The sequence below is a fragment of the Pavona decussata genome, unplaced genomic scaffold, assembly GCF_977016875.1.
Source record: "Pavona decussata unplaced genomic scaffold, jaPavDecu1.1 SCAFFOLD_202, whole genome shotgun sequence".
Classification (NCBI taxonomy): domain Eukaryota; kingdom Metazoa; phylum Cnidaria; class Anthozoa; order Scleractinia; family Agariciidae; genus Pavona; species Pavona decussata.
In genome coordinates this window covers 1509515-1528492 of record NW_028145610.1, presented here as the reverse complement: position 1 = coordinate 1528492, position 18978 = coordinate 1509515, and the positions used below count along the sequence as shown (strand labels likewise).

General features: G+C 38.4%; 2 protein-coding genes across 2 annotated transcripts in view; one reads left to right on the top strand and one right to left on the bottom strand.

The window, feature by feature from the left end:
• Positions 1-14635, top strand: part of LOC146461053 (putative pyridoxal-dependent decarboxylase domain-containing protein 2) — a 35732-nt gene extending 21097 nt beyond the window's left edge. Inside the window, exons 18-28 of the mRNA XM_085087333.1 lie at positions 4059-4112; positions 4902-5025; positions 5785-5873; positions 6550-6655; positions 7137-7195; positions 7556-7668; positions 8098-8269; positions 9161-9238; positions 9378-9470; positions 10417-10519; positions 11450-14635. Coding sequence (XP_084943459.1) covers positions 4059-4112; positions 4902-5025; positions 5785-5873; positions 6550-6655; positions 7137-7195; positions 7556-7668; positions 8098-8269; positions 9161-9238; positions 9378-9470; positions 10417-10519; positions 11450-11595 — 1137 coding nt within the window. The 3' untranslated portion in view covers positions 11596-14635. The remainder of the gene's footprint in view (positions 1-4058; positions 4113-4901; positions 5026-5784; positions 5874-6549; positions 6656-7136; positions 7196-7555; positions 7669-8097; positions 8270-9160; positions 9239-9377; positions 9471-10416; positions 10520-11449) is intronic.
• LOC146461052 (ribonuclease H2 subunit C-like) lies at positions 14634-18959 on the bottom strand. Its single transcript, XM_085087368.1, has 4 exons — positions 18738-18959; positions 17797-17909; positions 16248-16367; positions 14634-15519 (listed from the first exon to the last, which is right to left on the bottom strand). The coding sequence occupies exons 1-4, from the start codon at positions 18913-18915 to the stop codon at positions 15466-15468; spliced, it is 465 nt and encodes a 154-aa protein (XP_084943494.1). The 5' UTR covers positions 18916-18959; the 3' UTR covers positions 14634-15465.
• Positions 18960-18978: the final 19 nt, after the last annotated feature.

Below are 18978 nucleotides of genomic sequence, written 5' to 3'. Positions count from 1 at the left end.
AAGGCTGGTTTCCATATGATCGCGGATCGCAGATCACAATAAGGTCTGCGATCATCTGCGATCATATGGAAACTACTTCTGCGATCGTCTGCGATCCTGCAATCGTGATCGCAGACGATCGCAGAAGATAGAACCATGTTCTATCTCCTGCGATCGTCTGCGATCAATTGCAATTGTTTGCGATCTGTGATCTGCGATCTGCGATCTGCGATCATATGGAAACCAGCCTTTAGATAGAACATGGTTCTATCTTCTGCGATCGTCTGCGATCACGTTTGCAGGATCGCAGACGATCGCAGAAGTAGTTTCCATATGATCGCAGACGATCGCAGACCTTATTGCGATCTGCGATCTGCGATCATATGGAAACCAGCCTTAAGTGTTACGAAATATAAACGGAAAAATAGACGATGATGAGACGGAAAAGTGTGGACGCGAAGCTTAACGAAGCAAAGGTAGCAAATGACTATTATTGTTCTAAAATCCAAAAGAAACATAAAAGTCTTTTGTCCATACAGTATTTCACAGAACCAGAATGATTAGATGGTCCTTGCCGTACCAGACTGAGAAAATACTAATTTTAGTTGGGCAGAGACACGAAACTTGAAAAAGATCTTTATATCTTTCTCGATTTGCATCAATTTAATTTCAGTGAGAAGCAAATTTGTTATCAAAATTTTGGACGATTTCCTTGCCGCCTTGTAAGCTTCGTGCATTAAGTTTGGTTACTCAGACGTCTCAGGTACCTTCTCCGTAGCATAATCAGACCAAGCTTCGTTATTTGCTGTATCTTTTCTTGTGACACTTGCCACTTGATATTCTGCGGAAAGTAATTTGTGTTGAGAGCTTGGAAATGAAACTTTGTTTGATATTATCAGAAGCTATAAAAGGAGTGAATTATGCTTAAGACTAGCAAGAGACCATATATGGTCTCTTGAGCTTGGTCAGAAAACAAAAATACAATAGTAGTGTACAGTACCAAGAGCAATAACGAGTTCTTTGATAAGAGGATTTTGTCTTGAAAAAGAGTTCGTCTTTCACTGTCGAAAGGGTATGTATATGTCTCTACAAATGAAGACGTCTTGTTAAATTTATTGTTCAGAGTGCCAAGCGCCATCCTCGTGTGATAGATTTAGACAGAGGGAAAACATTGGCAAAAGGCAATGTCCATTGTATGAATTTTTTCTTAAGTCCTTATTCAGCAGTCTAAGACCCAGACCAATTCAGTAGAACAGTCACTGCAGTTATGTTTAGCTTCAACAAACTGAGTCAATCACGGCAGAGAGTCACTGATATATACTAAAAAAAGGGCAACATGGTGTAAATATATTTAAGAATTCGGGAGAATATCCACGTTTTGTAGTCAAGCTAGTCCAGCAGATCGTATTGCATACAGTTTAGAACCGGAACAAAATGTTACCGCAAAAATACATTTGAATTTGTAAACGGTGGCAGCTCTTTCTGTCCAATTAAAATGAATTTTATCATTTTATGATATTTGTTTTTCTGTCGGAAAACTCGATCCCTGATCCCCCCGTAGCACTACTGAACTCGATCCCACACCTTGTGATCCCAGATCCCGGGCCTGTGATCCCTGATCTCACCCCATTTTTTGGCTTTGATCCCTGATCCCATCTACCTCGTTACGACCCTGATTGTTGGGTAATGATGACATTTTATTGTTCAAGCGCGCAAGTAAGAGATGGTCAGGATGACGTAAAACAGAAAATTCCCAGAGTGAGTTTGTGTATTGTGACATCACAAAAAACAGGGTAGCAGTTAATCAAAAATCCCTATTTTGGGGGGTGCAGAGTATTATGAAAAGAATCGCGTGGTTTGATGTTTGTGTCAGCGCGTCATGTCGTGTGATTCTGGGGAGCAGCTGATCTTAAGGTAAGAAAAACAAACTGAACTTTTCATCGCATCGTTTCGGTGTAGTTTTTTGACAAAGCACTGTTATTAATCTGACCACGAAAGCATAAGGTTCGTGTTTATTCAAAATCTGGGATAGAGAGACGCTTAGTAAGTGAATAACTCGAAGAGCTTGTCAGTCACACGTTCATCATCAGCTACAAGTTTATGACTGGAAGCGATTTGTCAGACACAAATCACTTTGGAGGATTGAAAGATAATCCACAAACAAGAACATTTTGCTAAACAAACAAGTAAACATCAAACGTAGAAACAATACTAACCACTTGTCAGGAGAAATCGCGGAAGCATCCTAGAGACTCGCATGACAGTTACCGACTGTCTTAGCTCTATGGAGATACATGTCAGCTCTAAGAACATAATACTTGTCTTTCAGTCACGAAGCAACAGAGCTGAAAACAACTTCAAGAGGCCAAAGCTCTCGAAAACGAGAGACAACAATGATCAACTTTGTCAAAAGAGGTGGATCTGTTAGACTCTCATATACGAGATAAACGAACACCATGCAATCTCACTACTGATAAATAGCATCAGCATGAAATCACGCGTAACGAATTCCGCGGATCCTATGTCTTCATAGATGACATATATTTAGCGCTGTCTCGTAAAGACGTGGATCTATTAGACTCTTATATACGTGATAAACGAACATCCTGCAATCTCAGTGCAGATAAGCATGAAATCACGAATTACAAAATACACGGATCCCATGTCTTTTCAGCGCTGTCTGATATCTTGCAGTTAATGATCCGAGCCGGTACTGAACCTAAACAAATGCCACAGAGCTACAATAGCGTACCCAGTGGCATATGAAAAACGTCACCTAACGGCTCGAATGATCATTAAGAAAACCTCCATTCAGTATATTTGAGTTTTTCCCTTCATGATCAAGATAAACATCAAGCAGAGCTAAGGTTTGAAGGGTTTATTAGAAATTTATTTGCGAACTGCAGGAGTCGCTTTGGCCCGTCAACACTTTTAGTAACTCACCCTTGAGAAGGACAACAAAGTTTTTTCACTTACTACATTCCCAAAAGTGGTCTCTTGGTGCTTACAGGAAGACGTTTTTTTTAATTTCAAAGAGGACACGGAACCACTAATTGAGAAGCTGTTGCTTCTGGAGTATGTAGATTTTCAACTGTCACAGAATGAAAAACGTGTTACGAAGATGCAAAACCATCAACAGCGGAGCAGTGACTCAAGTGACAAAAATAAACGCTCTCCTTTTAATCCCTATATAGTTAGTTCTAAATCAGAATGACAATTTCTGTTCTTTATATAGGCAGTAGACCCGTTTTGGATTTAGGATTTTTGAATTAAATAGCACTGAATATATTAATACTGTCGATATATTACTTGCAACACGGTACCATAATAAACATATTTAGAAACAATTTGAAACTCCATCAATTTACTATACCCTGCTCATTCCAAATTGTACCCATTCTAAACACAATCCATGAGGCTGAAACAAAGACAACAAACCGTAGTTTGCTTCCTAGGATATATTGACGTCTACAAACATTCTGATTCCGCAAGAAAATGTACAAATGGCAGGTCCTCTAACAAATAGTTGACGGCCACTTTACGTTTTCCTGTGTGTACAAAATTACAGTTGACCTGCGTTCAGCTTCCCTTGCTTCCTAAGCCCATCACCTTGTTGACCTTTTCTACATCTCCATTGAAATAACACTACAACATAACAGCACGCAATACATGTGGTATCAACTATAACCACTGGCAAATGAAAATAAGGACGCTCTTTACATCACGGAGGCAGTTGTAGTTGATAACTATTAGTGCATGTTTTATTATCTCTACCGGGGGTTTAGGGGAGCTGAAGTTGAACTGATATTAGACATTTTGTTGTTTAATTGCTGTGGTTTTTAATAAGGGCCAATGGCTAGCAAGCTAGCAAAATTTACCATCTCAAGTGTCATCTTCAAGCTGATTCACCTGAGTTGATTATTTTCTCTGGAACAGCTAGATGTTGTAGCTGCACACTAAACAATTTTTACCATATGCTCTTTAGAAAGCTCGTTGAAAACCATGCAGGTGTTCAAAGTGTCATGTTGTGTGGAGCTGGATGAAAACTTATATATTTGTTGTTCTCTGTCAATTTCCAGGCCCAACAGTTAAGTATCAGCTTGGACGGCATGCCAGCTACTGTGAAGAGGATGGTAAGTACCTTCTGTAATACATGAATACTCTGTGTAAATTGTCAGCAGTATACAAAAGGATCTGTACTCATTGCAAAAAAGTGGAATAATTTTTTAGTTTGATTTAAACAGAAAGTTCCAGCATAAAAGGGTCCTGGCCTGGCCATCCTCACCTTCAGTTGTTTATCAACCATAGAATGTAAAGAACTGACAAACAATGTGTATTTTTCAACAACAGCCTTTACTGGTAAAATTGGCTTAGTTATCAGAATAAATGTTGTTGAACAAGTTACAACTTGATATCTTATATTGTGGTGGTGATAATTATTATTATAAAATTTTGAGGCACATTTTTTTGAGAGGACGCTTGTGTCAACAACTTGCCATGGCTGAACAGCATCTAAATTTGCATTTCATGCCCACGAAGGTGTGAAATGAAGGAGGGGCTTGCCCTTTTATAGCGGAACTGCTTGTTTAAGTCCTTCAAAACTTACAGTAATCTGACTGATGTTATAATAATAATAATAATAATAATAATAATAATAATAATAATAATAATAATAATAATAAAGAAGTTTAATTCCATCATCATCGCAGTTAATCTGAATTACAATGTGGTTACAATTGTACAACTATAAGAATTACATACTGTTAATCAATCAATGAGGGACTGGGTTACAATAAGTTTCATATCAAAATTACAAATAAATTCATACTTATGCAAGTTAAAAATTGGGTATAAAGTCTAAAAATCTAAAGATCGTTGAAAGCTAAAATGGTGCTTGGGAAATTACCCATGACTGTTTGCAGTCCCAGCCACACTGTATGTCACCAGTGGTAGTGTTCAAGTACAAAGCAGCTCCAGTGTCCCCTGGGGAATCTAGTATTCTTGAGGGAGCAGGAGACAATGGATCAGACCAGGATGATGAGCAAGGTAAGATGTAATAACTTTAGATAGCTCTCAGCTGGTAATCGTTGACTGAAGTTAGGTGACTGGAAAGATACACACTGTCCCTTACCTTAGGCTATGTGTACACTATGCTGGATTGCTTTTTATGTCGTTGTGAAAAATACTCCGGCCTGGTGTGAACAGAAGTGGCCCAAAACCTCTGCCATCTTTCCACTAGAATGCAATCCTAGCTCTTCGTTGTTGACTTCCATTTTTTGGTTTGATTCTCTGTCCACACTACTCATTTGTCAAGAAAGTGTCACAAAAATCTATCCGATGGGTGACAATTCACTTTCAAATTGGCAGTTTGGGTGTGAACAAAAGCCCTATCCAATATCTTTTTGGTGCCGGCACAAGAGCTGGCCGGTATAGTGTAGACATAGCCTATGCTTCAATCCAGCCTTGGTCCTGTCAAAATGATTGTGCTGGCAGCCAGTGGGTTTTTTCCCACAAACTTGTGATACTATATTGTTTCAGCTGTCATCGTTTGTAAGTTGAGATATGGAGGACAATACTCTGGTGTAGTCATGAATAACATAGAACGTTGCTGGTGAAGTGGATGATTTTTTCATCTGGCATGTTGAAGAAATATGTGAAAATTTGTAAATCGATGATTAACCCAATTTTCTGTAGCACGAAGAGGCCAACAGTCAGGCCATTGTCTTTTAATTTCATAAAATGTAGTTGACATGCATAGTAGTTGCGTTGCACACTTAGATGATCAACGCCTCCCTTATTTTGTAGATGATACAGAGCTGTCATCTTCATCACACTCCTCTTCCCCTGATCCAAGTTGTGTTCCCTCGTCTGTGAGAGATTCAATTAACCAACAGGTAAGAGAAATGATGCAGCTTTAAAATCATTGCACAGGTGGTTCATGTCATTGTCATCATCACAAACATTAGGGACCCTCAGATTTGACTATGAGTGCGATATTGAGTACAAGTAAGACTTCTCAAATCTAGTTTGCATAGTTTAGTTAACTGTTTGTCACACCAGTCTTGTTTCTAGAGTCTCTGTATCTGCTGGTAAACAATGGGAAAGAGTAGTCTGGAGGTCTGAAGGTCCCTATTGTCGTTTTTACATGTGTCATTCTCATCAGTAATTCCCTTATCTTACTTGCCGTTGTCATCCATATTACCATTGTTATAATCATCAGCATCAACATTATTGTCAACATCATTGTCATCATTGTTTCCATCATTGCCATCATCACCGTTGCTGTAAGTTGTCATCATCATCATCACCACCATTATCACCGCTGTTGGCATTTTTGGCAAGCTGTGTTGTTTAATAACAACAAAAATGATACTCTTATTGACATTGCATGGTGAGCGGGCTTTTCATCGACAATATATTGTTTTATGTGTACAATAATATTATGAATGTTCAATATTGAAGCCTTTTATCTGGCTCTTATAATCATTATTTCATGTTATTTATACTGCCATGGCTCTGTAAAGATTTGTGTTATTATCTCATCTTGTTTGTACGTTTTTTGAATATCAGCTTGCCAAATACCTGGCTCAGCAGATACCATCTGTAAAAATCGGCATGGTGGATTTACCTAAGGAGGGATGTTGCATCAGATTTAACCCTGTTCTTTCATCCAGAAGTAAGTTGTTTGGTTGTTAAGCTGGTGTGTAGTAATTTGCAATTTTTAATTAATCCAAGGTGTAAACATGGGACAAGCTTCAGTTGGTTAATTTGAAACAGTACAATGTTACCAGACAGTATAATAATTAGTATAATAACTAGTAATCAAAATTGCGCTGCCCAGATAAGCTCTGTTTTTGGCATGGTTCAAATTAATACTTGAACCTTAACAGTTCAAGTTTGAAGTTAGGCCTCATAAATAATCATTGGGGAAGTCTGGTCTGAAATGTCCGCCATCTCCTCCCTCTAACCCCAGGACTGCGGGAACAAAATTACATAAATGATGTAACCAGACAGCATTATAGTCATCGGAATTCAGACATCTCTCTCTCCTGTGCCCCCCGTGGGTTACGGGGAGGAGACAGCCGACATTTCAGACCATGGGGAGTTCCATAATTTGTGACTTTGCTAATACTTTTATTTTTAATTTCACTCCTCAGCATGTGGAACAACAAGTGAAAATGTAGAAGATTTTGTAATTTGTCTTAAAGAAGAAATGGTAAGTTGACGTGAAAACAGTATTTTTTTTTAATAAAATTTGAGGCTTACCTCAAGTTGTCTTTTTTTAAAGTGGTAGTACATTTTGTTTTCATCTCAAATTAAGGTGTTTGTGTTACCTTTATGTTATTCTTACTTTCTGTTATTAAATCTAACCATCTGACCTGACCTCACCATTTGCTAGACTGTAGGCCAATATCTCTGTCAGACTGTCCTTCTTCCTTCCTTTTGTTTCTTCTATCCTTACTTCCTTTCATCTTTCATTGAGTCTCAGTCAGTCAGGTCATTTGACCATATTTGTATCATTCCTGTTTTCAGTTTTTTTCTTCCCTTGTTGACTTTTTTCTACCTCTTGAATTAGGCCAGACTAGATGCTGCTCTTCTATGCCAAGAGGAATTTAGGATAGCTGCAGAGGGCAAAGAACATGTTGTTATTGTAGAAACTCATGACACATCAACCATTGGAGCTCTGCTGTAAGTATTTCTTATACAGCTTACCAGTTATAGGACACTTGGTCTTACAATGATAGGGATTCCTATGGGAGACCAGTATGTAGTGAGAGTTTTTTAACAAAGCACCTTGTTTGGGAGGGGGGGTGGGGGGTTGCAGGATGTCCTCACAGATGGCTTTAAAATTCTGACCCGAGGCAGGGTTGTCCTGTTAACTGTGTCCTAACATTTTATTTCCTAATAAAGAACTTTATTTAACAAGGTGGGACATGACCAATAGGCCATAAGAAAGAGTGGTAGTTCACACTGGTTCAATCATTTGCAGATACATTTGAGAGCATTGTGATTATTTTAAATTTTACTGTAAAATGTGAGGGTACTTTAGCTTGTACAACCAACAAACCCCTAGACAGTTACTATAATTAAATCATAATCTATGAACTTGTCATGTAGGTGTGTCCCTCGATACTGGACTAACAACGACCTTGGGAAGCTGAGGGAGGCTAAGAAAGTCGAACTGAACGACTGGAATAAAGAGGTACTGGCTTTGATCACAGATGGAATGCCAGATGTTTTCAGTAAAGGACGCACACAGGATGGCCTGACTTGCATCATCATTGACAAGGTAGTAAATCAATGGAAATCTAATAAATTAGGGGGAGTAGGGATGGTGCAGTGGTGACAGCACTCACCTTCCATCAATGTAGCCTGAGTTCGATTCAAGTTTTAAGTTTTATTCAAGTTTTATTTATTTACAACAGAACCTTAAGTTATAACTAGGCTGGCTTGCAAATAGCAAAGAGAAGATTGATTCCTGGTCTTGGTGTCTTATCCAGGTTGAATTTGTTGTTGGTTCTTGTCCTTGCTCAAGGAGGTTTTTTTCCCTGGGTACTCTGGGTTTTCCCTTTCCTCAAAAACCAACATTTCTAAATTCAATTCAATCTGGAAAGAGTCCCCAATTAATGTTCTTGACACTTAAATGAAGTGATTCTGATTTATTTATAAGTGCAGAAGTATTTACCTTGGCAGTGCTGATAAGAGGCACTGTAAATGAGAGAATTGTAACATTACAAATGAAACATAAGCATTGTTAAAAATCCCAACTGTCAATCAGGTCAGTTGTCCAGTTTCAAGCATTGCCCTTGAATTTGAATTTACAAGACTACAAGCACTGTGAAACAGATCCAAGTGATAACTTCTCCCCAGTACTTTTGTAAGAAAAGTATGGAGACAAGATAGGGGAATTTGTTCTTTGATATTAAGACTTAAAGGGTTAAGTGAGCCTGAATAGTAAGTGGCTACACCCCTGGCTGGATGCTGTTTTGTATTCTTTTCCTCTGAAATGAAATTATCATAATCAAGAGACAGCATTGCCTGCAACATTAAAAGTTACTTACTGTGTAATGTGTTACATAATTTTTGTTATTTTATTTTTTTTATCCCGAGCCTTGTGAAAGATTTGGTGTATTTTCAAAATGTAATTAATTGAGTTGTATTTTGTGCTGTCATTTTGTAGGTACCTTCATCATCCTCTGCTGAAGCCGTGGTAGATTTTGTTTGCAAAGCAGCAACAGAACTTGAAAGCTCAAGCAAAGTAAGTTATTGTTTCACATTATTTGAACCCATTTTACAAGCTTTTAGGTCATCAATTTTGACGTAGAAAAAAAAAAGCTGCAACCTGCTGTAAATGGTATTTTATTGCTGATAAAAGTGTTTTGCAACTCTATTCTTAGTATCTGGAGCAGATGGCAGATGCAGTACAGAAAGGCATTGAAGCAGCACAGCAAGATTTGGTTAAAGATGCTGAGGACAAATTGTTAGAAGAGGTACATGTTTTAAATCTGTGAAGCTCACTGAATTTTTTATGCCGTTCTCTGCAACTTTTGAAGAACTTGCTAAGCTCAATGTGAGGATCTGTAACTCTTAAATCTTTGAGCTGCATTGCATTATTGTTTTCATTTATCGATCATTTTGTATTATGTTATTTTAATAGTTATTATTTGTTTCATGTATTGGTCACTTTCAAATTTTAAACCTCTCAAGCTTTGCTACACACTACTACACCCAACGGGTACTGCATATGATGGACTATAAAGGGAGACTCCGCCCAAAAGGGGTACCTTTTTCAGGCTGGAGGTATACAGCTGTTTCGACAAAGGTTGTCCACAAAAGTGTAAAAGCGTACGCGGCAATGCTGAAAGGTAGTCTGGGAAATACCCAATAAATTCAATAAAAGCTCAGAATCTATTATGCCTCGACCGTACAGCGAAGACTTGAGATGGCGGGCAATATGGATTCTGATCTTTTATTGAAATTTATTGGGTGTTTCCCAGACTACCGTTTCGGCAATGTCGCGAACGCTTTTACCCTTTTTTTGGACAACCTTTGTCGAAACAGCTGTATAAAAGGGAAGGGATTACACGAGCTGAAGTATAGACTGCAACAGGTGGGGAAAACTGTCATTTGGGTATTCAAAAGGGCCTTGAACAGACCCAACGAAAAAAAAATTGGCAGTGTAAACTTCTACTGTGGGCATGTGAAAGGGGTACCGTTTCATGTGGAAGGTATATGAAACTTGGGTTACCTTTTCTGTCAAAACTGGTACATAAAAGGGTAAGGGTTTGGACCTCAGGGCAGAGCCTCCCTGTACAAAACTTTCTTGAGTTTACGTCTACAACTTAATCTTATTTAACACTGATCATTTTGCACTCTCTTACCTTTCTAGTCACTATATTTATTTGTGACTAACTTTTATGTTGCTATTTTTACAAGGGCCTGTTGAGACAAGTTCCACTAGTCAGTTCCCTGATGAACTGGCTATCGCCTCTTCCTGAAGAACCCAAAACAATCGGAAGAGCATTTAACTTAACATCAGGTAAATCATTCAAAGGATACGGGGGCTTACATGTATAATAAACAAATTCACTTGTTTAACAAGCTCACATTTCTGTTAGGGAAGATATAGATAAAGGCTGCTCACTATGGCAAATTTGAGGCAGTCCACAAGACAAAGAGCTGTGAAGTATTAGGTGCTACACGTACAGCGAAAGCTTTACAAGGCTGTTTATTTTTCAGCCACATGTTGCAATGAGTTACACACCTGTTACATTCAAGCTAGAAAAGAATATTAAATCAGTGCCAGGGCACTTGTTTGAGGAAATACATTATCTCATGATCCCACAAGGCTTGCTTTCAAAACTCTTCACAGGCCAGTTACTTGGGGCCTGTTTCTCGAAAGTCCCGGTAAGTTATCGGGCCCAATAAGTATATTTTAAAATGTTTTTTTGCCGATTACACAGTGATTAGAGACATGATACTTTTCCAATGTTTTCATAGAATTATAACGTTTTAAAATTTAGTATTCAAAGCTAACAAAAATGGACTTCTGCTAAGAAACATTTATCACCAAAGACACTTACCGGGCCCGATAAGTTATCGGGACTTTCGAGAAACAGGCCCCTGGATCCTTCATCAACTTGAATATGAAAGTGGCCAACTCAAAAGCCTGTGCGACTTTGGCCACTGTGCAAAAATTAACAAATATTTCATATATTTATTTATATCCCGCCAGGGCTGACTTGTAATATCTCCTTGCTTCTTTTGCAAATAGTTCTTAACAGTGTGTAATTAACTTGACAATATTAATTAAAAAAAACACACCTGAACCCCAAATTAAAATATTAATAGTGAGGTGCCTTTCCCTCTTCTGGGACTGATCGTGATGTGTTCCTTTGTTGGTGATATGTTTGTCTTAGAGATTGAAATTAACGGACTGTAATATTTGTTATTGCTCATTGAATTACAGGTCATCTACACAGCACAGAAAAAATATACAAATACCACATGCAAGTCCAAGAAGAGGATGAAGAGGAACCAGTACCAGTGACTCCGACAAAATTCTCACCAGCAGCTACGCCAACAAAGCCTGATAGTCCATCAACAGCAAACTGAATTATTTAAATAACTAGTAAGAATACTGTATACAAATTTGGTGACATTAGAGCCATTTGTGTGAGAGAAATGAGCAGTGGTTTAAGCAAGTCACAGCTTAGCAAAGTTGCAAACTTACCATAATAATTAGAAGCTGGGGCTTATCAGATAGATACAAAACCTAGTCTACATATTAATGGCACATTTCCATGTGCTTTGCAGCTTAGACTTAATTTCTCTCATATAAATGGCACTGTTCTTCATGTGTGATAAGCATCACAAACGTCAGGCCATGGTTGTTCAAAGAATGGATAACTTTATCCAGTGGATAATTAAATCCCTTAGTTTATTACTTTCTGCTCCACTCATGATCCATAGAACCCTTAACTTATGTTCCAAATATCACTTTTCCAACAGACATGCGATGACGATAAAGGAGAAGGTCGTCAATTGAAAGATAAATGTGTTGATGTTTAAACAAATTCGCCTTCCCCACCCCCCCCCCCCCCCCACTCATCCAAGCTCGTTTTGTGCAAATGTAGAGAAATGTTGATATCATTATTTTCTTTGTTCTTATAGCCGCACCTTACCTTAATCTCAGTCCACATTTAAACAATGAAACAAAACTTGGCCAATAGTTATAGATCTGTATCTCGGGCTTTCCTTGGTTAATGACAAGTTGATCCACAGAATACTCACTGTTATTACTCTTTTTTAAAATAACATTCCAACTGCTGGTTAAAACTTTATCCATTGGATATTGTCATCCATTCTTTGAACAAGTGGACCCGTAAAACATTCGTTACTGGTAAATATTTTAATAATATACACAATTATTGTGTATACAGTAATAAATCATAGGAAAAGGTTCAAAGCCAAGTACAAAGTAATGTTGCTCCATATCTAGAAAGGTAATTAGGTGCTGTTAAAGAGGTAGACACATGAATGTACACCATAGATAATTTATCACAAGGAAGTATTTAATATGTCAGTAAAATGACATGTGTAAGAAGTGGTCAAGGAATTCCCAGAGTTTGGTAGTATTCAACTTGATGCTTAAGCCTGATGCCAGTCAGGTGTCAACAATTAATGTGAACATATATAGCTTTATGTGAGTGCACTTGCCAGGCAGTCCTTGGACACAACATCTCTCAACTGGGCATGTTCACCAGTCTGCTCACAATTTCTGTGAGCACACAGGTGGTGTATCCACAGATGAATGTACTTACAGTGTTATGCCTGTGTTTGGGCACTGGTATCAGTGGTTAGGCTCAAGACTGTTATCCAAGATGTTGACATGAATGCCTACTTTTTGCTGGGGCCATCCAACTCTTTCCACCCCAAGCTAGTAACATTTGAGCTTTAGTCATCTTGAGATATAACTTGGGTAACAGCCTTGGTTCTGGTGCATGCATCTGGCTTTTTGGCAACAAGTATATCCATTTTAAAACTGCATATTGGACTTAAAAGTGTAACTACCCTTCTCAGTTCGTTCCCCAGACAACGGAACAAGAATTAATTAGGAGGGAAGTCACTGTTTTGAAGTCAGGCAATTACTGAAGTCCAATAATTTTCACTGGTAATTTTTATTTGCTACATGCAAACCAATTTGAGAGGTTTTACAAGTTACCAACTACTACCCTCAAGCAGCTTTCTGCCAAGTTCTTTAAGCTTCCACTGGTTGCTGCGGTTGTGGGTAAAATCCAACCGTCGATTCAGTTCTAACTTCAAATTAATTTGCATCTTACAGTTCCCATGCCTGCGTGGCATGAAGAGTTTAATTGTAATATGGGAAATAACCTCCCAAATAGTTTATAAGTTATAATGCTGTTGTTTTTTAAAGGGGCTAGGAAAATCTTGTCAAGTTTTCTCACTTTGCAGACAAGTGAAGACAGACTAATTTTTATCAGCTTATGAAATTGGGTCATTTGGGTTCCCTTCAGAGAACTCACTTCCATCAATCAACAAGATTTTTAATTTCATTCTAACTTACTTTCCTAAGAGTTGATGTATGGTTATGCAAAGGAATTATTAGCCTAGCAAGGTGGAACCTTAAGTTTTCTCCATGGAAAAGTTAGGAACAATAATTAACCTAGAGATATTGTGTAAACTTAGAAAACTGGCAATTTTCATTGTTATTATTCTCAGAACCTTATTGTGCAAGCTTTAGGCTGACATTTTAAAATAAGTAGAAAAATTAATTTCCAGAGAAACTAGAAAAGCTGCTGCAATAATCTTAAATAATTTGGAATTCTTGTTTACAACATACTTACAACAAGGGATCTGAGCAAGAGCCCCTTAGTCTGGTTGGCTTGTATCTCCAAAACTAGTTTATTGTTTCTCTGTAAAATGCAAAAGAAAGGGCCACTAAATCTTGTCAAAACATTGCCAGATTTAGGTTGACTTGTTCACCTAACTTCAAGAAATCCACAATGAGTGTACTTTTTAGCTTGCAAAATTTGGTCTTTTCTGGTCAGAGCTCTTTGGGTTGTGTCGCTAAACGAGCCCATGTCAATAAGTCAGAGATTTTTTCCATTCTTATTTCTATCCACCTATTTTGCGCATTAGTTAGCAGGAAAGCAGAATTTAAAAGTACCGTAAATGTAATGTAAGTTTATTTAGCTATGCTGGAAAAAAGCCTTTAGCCACACCGTATACAGCTGTTTCAAAAAAGGTTGTCCAAAAAAAGCGTAAAAGTGTACGTGACAATGGCGAAAGGTAGTCTGGGAAATACCCAATAAAATTTCAATAAAAGCTCAGAATCCACATTCCCCGCCATCTCAAGTCTTTGCTGTGCGGTCGAGGCATTATGGATTCTGAGCTTTTATTGAAATTTATTGGGTATTTCCCAGACTACCTTTCGGAATTGTTGCATATGCTTTTACGCTCTTTTTGGACAACCTTTGTCAAAACAGCTGTAGAAGCCTTTGTTTACAAGGGATTATATTCTTGACTGAAGTAGCTTAGTCTTCATGTTATGGTTTTAAATCTGACAGTAAATATTGTTTCTAAATTGTTGGGTTCTGAAGAAAAATAAATCCATAAGACAATGCTTCAGCAATTTCACTGGTATTTTGTTAATGAATTAAAAGAAATACAGTCAAATCTCTCTTCGGTATTCACCCTCGGGAAAAGTTCTACCTGCCTGCCTTCCTTCAACGGCTGTCCACTGTAAAAAGTTACAGACAAACAACTGAAATTTAGCCATGATCAGCCAACTTGACAGTGTTCACAGCACTCTGAAGATGTTTTCTAGTAGTGGGCAACAAAACAGGTCAAGTAGACAGAAAATGCTAAGTCCAAAGGTTCATGGGGAAGATTAGGGCCAACTAAGCAGCAAATTGTTGTCTTGCCAGCTGGTGGTATAATTAACAAATCAATGGAAGTTTTCTGTAGCCTACACTCTTATAAACCATAAAGTGATGCCATAAAATGTTGACAACTCAAGTGGAAGTACAAGCCGCATGCGAGTGGTTTCACTGCCAAGTTTGGAACATTTATGGCATCATTTTACAGTCTATAAGAGTATAGACCATAGAAAACTGCCATCGATTTGTTTTTTCTACAATAACATGGAAAAAGTATGAGCGGGATTGGCTTTATTTCCGTTGAGAAAGTGCATGCATTACAATAATAACATCTGACGTCATTTTTATTGTCTGTACTCTTACATACAATAGCTACGAGCCAAGTATCAGTTAATGGAAGTTTGACAGTTATTGTAAGATATTATTTTGAGAGGGTTGTGCCTGCCTCAGAGTGGCATCTGAGTCAACTGTAATTGTCCATGGTCATTTTACAACTTCATTGCCTTCATACATTTGTGACTATCTGTTCTTGCCAAGAGAATTTGTCTATTAAATACTAGGCTCTGTACAGCAGACTGTGTCATCATCTGATGTTCTCTGGAGTAGCATACTCATTGTCACTGTCACTGCGATGGAGCTAAGAAACGAAAGCAAAAAGTAAAAGAACCACAAATTAATATCGGCTTGATGTTGAACACATTGCTACTGTCTTTCTCAGCCTTCAAAATGGCAGCAAGAAGAGACCTTGGAAAAGGGGATAGTTGACTTTGAGATTGAGTGAACTTCTTTGGCCAAGGTGTCTTTTCACAATATCTTGAAGACTGAGAAAGACCCTGGAGATTATACTGACAGGCTGTCTCAAAAGGTTCATTGTCTTAAAATTTGTTGGTCATTCTTGAGAGCACTCGCCTCTCATCAATGTGGACCGAGTTTGATTCCCAAACTTGGCGTCACATGTGGGTGGAGTTTGTTGTTGGTTCTCAACCTTGCTCTGAGAGGCTTTTCTCCAGGTACTCTGGTTTTCCCCTCTCCTCAAAAACCAACATTTCCAAATTCCAATTTGATCTGGAATCCAAGGGCATTCCAGCAGTCTCTCAAACTTTAAAATGAATCTGTATCTGTATTTCAGCATTTCTGGAGGGGGTAGGTTATGTAGGTCCTACCACAAAGGGTCTGTCTAACTTATCTTAGGCCAATAGCAATAGCAATGGTTACCACTTCCCTGATCATAATGAACTTCCACTTGTGGGTTACTGTATTTTAAGACCAACTACCCACTAACTAGTATGCAAAAAAGTTTGTGTTCGGCACTGAAAGGTTTCACCCTGCACTCAAAGAGCTCCATGCAGTGAACTTATCACTTACTGCAGAGGCAATGTTTATCCACTGCATGGCTTTAGCAATAGCATCATTATTTGACGCTGGAGTCTCTAGGTTCCAGTATGTGAACTGTGAGAACTTATGGGTGGCCTTCATCACACGATCCTAAACAATAACCACAACACATGTATAAGATGAATTCCGCAGGTAAAGAAACAGGGAGCAGTTGTATAATTTGACCAAAGTGGGTTGGAGGGGGGGGGGGGGAGGGGGAGGTCTTAACATCCCACTTTGTAAACTGCTGCTGTTGGTACAGTGTAGCATGACTGACACATTGCAATCATTTACAACATTACCTTCCTTGTGGACTGCAGTGCACAACCTAAGGTTTCAGGGTTTAGAGTTTAGATTTTTTATGGCTTTTTCTATTACTATATATATAGCATTAAGGTATATAATTATTTGTTTTTCTTTGTGCTCTTTTTTGCTCAGAGCATTAGCATGTAATTATTGCTAGAGGGCTAATCATCACAGCCTGAAGACTTTTGTCGAATGGAATTGAATTCTCGTGCGTTTCCTAAAAAGCTCTGCAGTAAGGCCCTGAAAGTCCAAACAAAATGTTGGAAGTGAGCAATGTGGCAGCCAGGGCACTTGCTCTTTCACTCACTTCTTCCACCAGGGGTAACAGACAAAAAGCAAAACAAGAAGACAACAAACTACCTAACCCGGTGTGGTGATCGAGGAGAAATATGATTGTGATATACTATCCTAGCATGTACAATCATTCATATATACCTGAATGGTTAATATCATTAAGGTATGTAGTTATTTGTGTTTCTCTGTGCTTTTGTTTGATCAGAGCAGTAGCATGTAAATTGGTAGAGGACTAACCAGCCCCACAAACCTGTGGGCAAAGAAAGTGATTATAGTGATAATTTTGGGTTTCATGACACTCAGTCGAAAACGGCTCTAAAACTTAATAGGCCTTATCACGGTTTTCGAAGCCATTTTGACGGGTAGGCAAACAGCCTTGAAATAACAGTGTTTGTATGGAAATCCAATGTCAAACAATTTTCATAAAACATTGCTTCTGAAAAATTCATGAATTAGAAACTTTTGGCAATAGGAAAAGGATTTTAAGGACAAAATTGGAGGGATGTAGCTGTGACAGAAAGCATCCAGTCGTGTTTTGAACTTTCGATACATTTGTCTGTATAGCGAACCAGCTGTGAACTGCTACTAAAAATAGTTCGTAGGAAAAAATACAGGGAGATGTATGGAAAGTTCAAGACACGACTGGACGCTTTCTGTCGGAGCTACATCCCTCCAATTTTGTCCTTAAAATCCTTTTCCTAGTGCCAAAAGTTTCTAATTCATGAATTTTTCAGAAGCGATGTTTTATGAAAATTATTTGACATTGGATTTCCATACAAACACTGTTATTTCAAGCCTGTTTGCCTACCCGTCAAAATGGCGTTGAAAATCGTGATAAGGCCTATTGAAAACCGCTGTGATCAGTTTGTACTGATACCAGTTGTGTTGAAACTTGTACAAGAAAAACAGGACATGTTTACAACGTTTCAACTCAGTTTACCTCTTCATCAGTGAAGGGTCTTTTCTCCTCTTTCATCACATACCCTGTGTATCCAGCTGGTAGATTAAGAACACAGCCCTTCAGACTACGTCCTCGGAATGACGCACTCAAGGCTAAGTACATGACAAAAACATACAATATTAAAATCCAACATTCTGGATATGATATAAATCTTTCAAAATATATAAGTTATCACCAATTTATTCTAAAGAAATTATTTTACATACAGTCAACTCTTGCCTTGCAGACACCTTGCATTTATGGACACCCCATAATATGGACAGCAGCTAAATCCCTGGCACAAATAAATTACAGATGTTTGACTGAAGTAAATTACCGGGACAATAACTTGTGGTCCCAGGGGTGTCCACAACAAAGGGAGTTGACTGTACATGTTTTTTATTTTATTTTTTTGCCATACTTTACAAATACAAAAGGTGAGGAAACCTTAAAAAGAAACCATGAGGTTTATTAAGACTTAGGTTCCCTCACAAATTACAAGATTGAATGTAGTTATATAAATGCAAGTCAAGAGTTTGAAAAAGGGCAAAATGCACACAAAGAGAAAACTTAAGATAACTGGTAAAAAAATTAACTGCTTGGTAATAAAGAAGTTTTTAAACATTTTTTGTGTGAGACAAAATGCGCAAAATATTCTGCTAGACCAAAAGAGAAACCTGGTTTCAAATTCCCCACTCCCTGGACATGGTACATGGGTCAAATGCTCCGGGTATGCCATTGGGAGGAGGGGAGGGGGGGGGGGATGTCGAAGGTTTGAATTGATTGGTGCACAACAACAGTGCCTGCTGTGATAAGGTGGACCAAAGGGACCCTGCTATTGCTCCACTGTACTAAGACTACATGCACTCCCCTCCCCCAAAACAAACTCTTTCTCCCCCCCCTCCCCCCCCCCCTGCCAACTTATCTAATGTCAAGCTTACTTTTCTCTCCATTTTGAACTCCTGGATTCGTCCCTTCCTCTCGCACAGTTGTATCAAAATAAGACGCCACTTGAGCTTCTCCGTCATGTTCGATCTCACAAGCCATCAAATGAACTCGGTTGGACTCTGGGCAGCTAGAAATGGCGGCCTGAGAAATACTGACGCCACCAGACGCCATTTTATAATACGAACACAGAAAAAGCAGTCATAAAACACCAAAAAACGCGGGAAAACCGCGGAA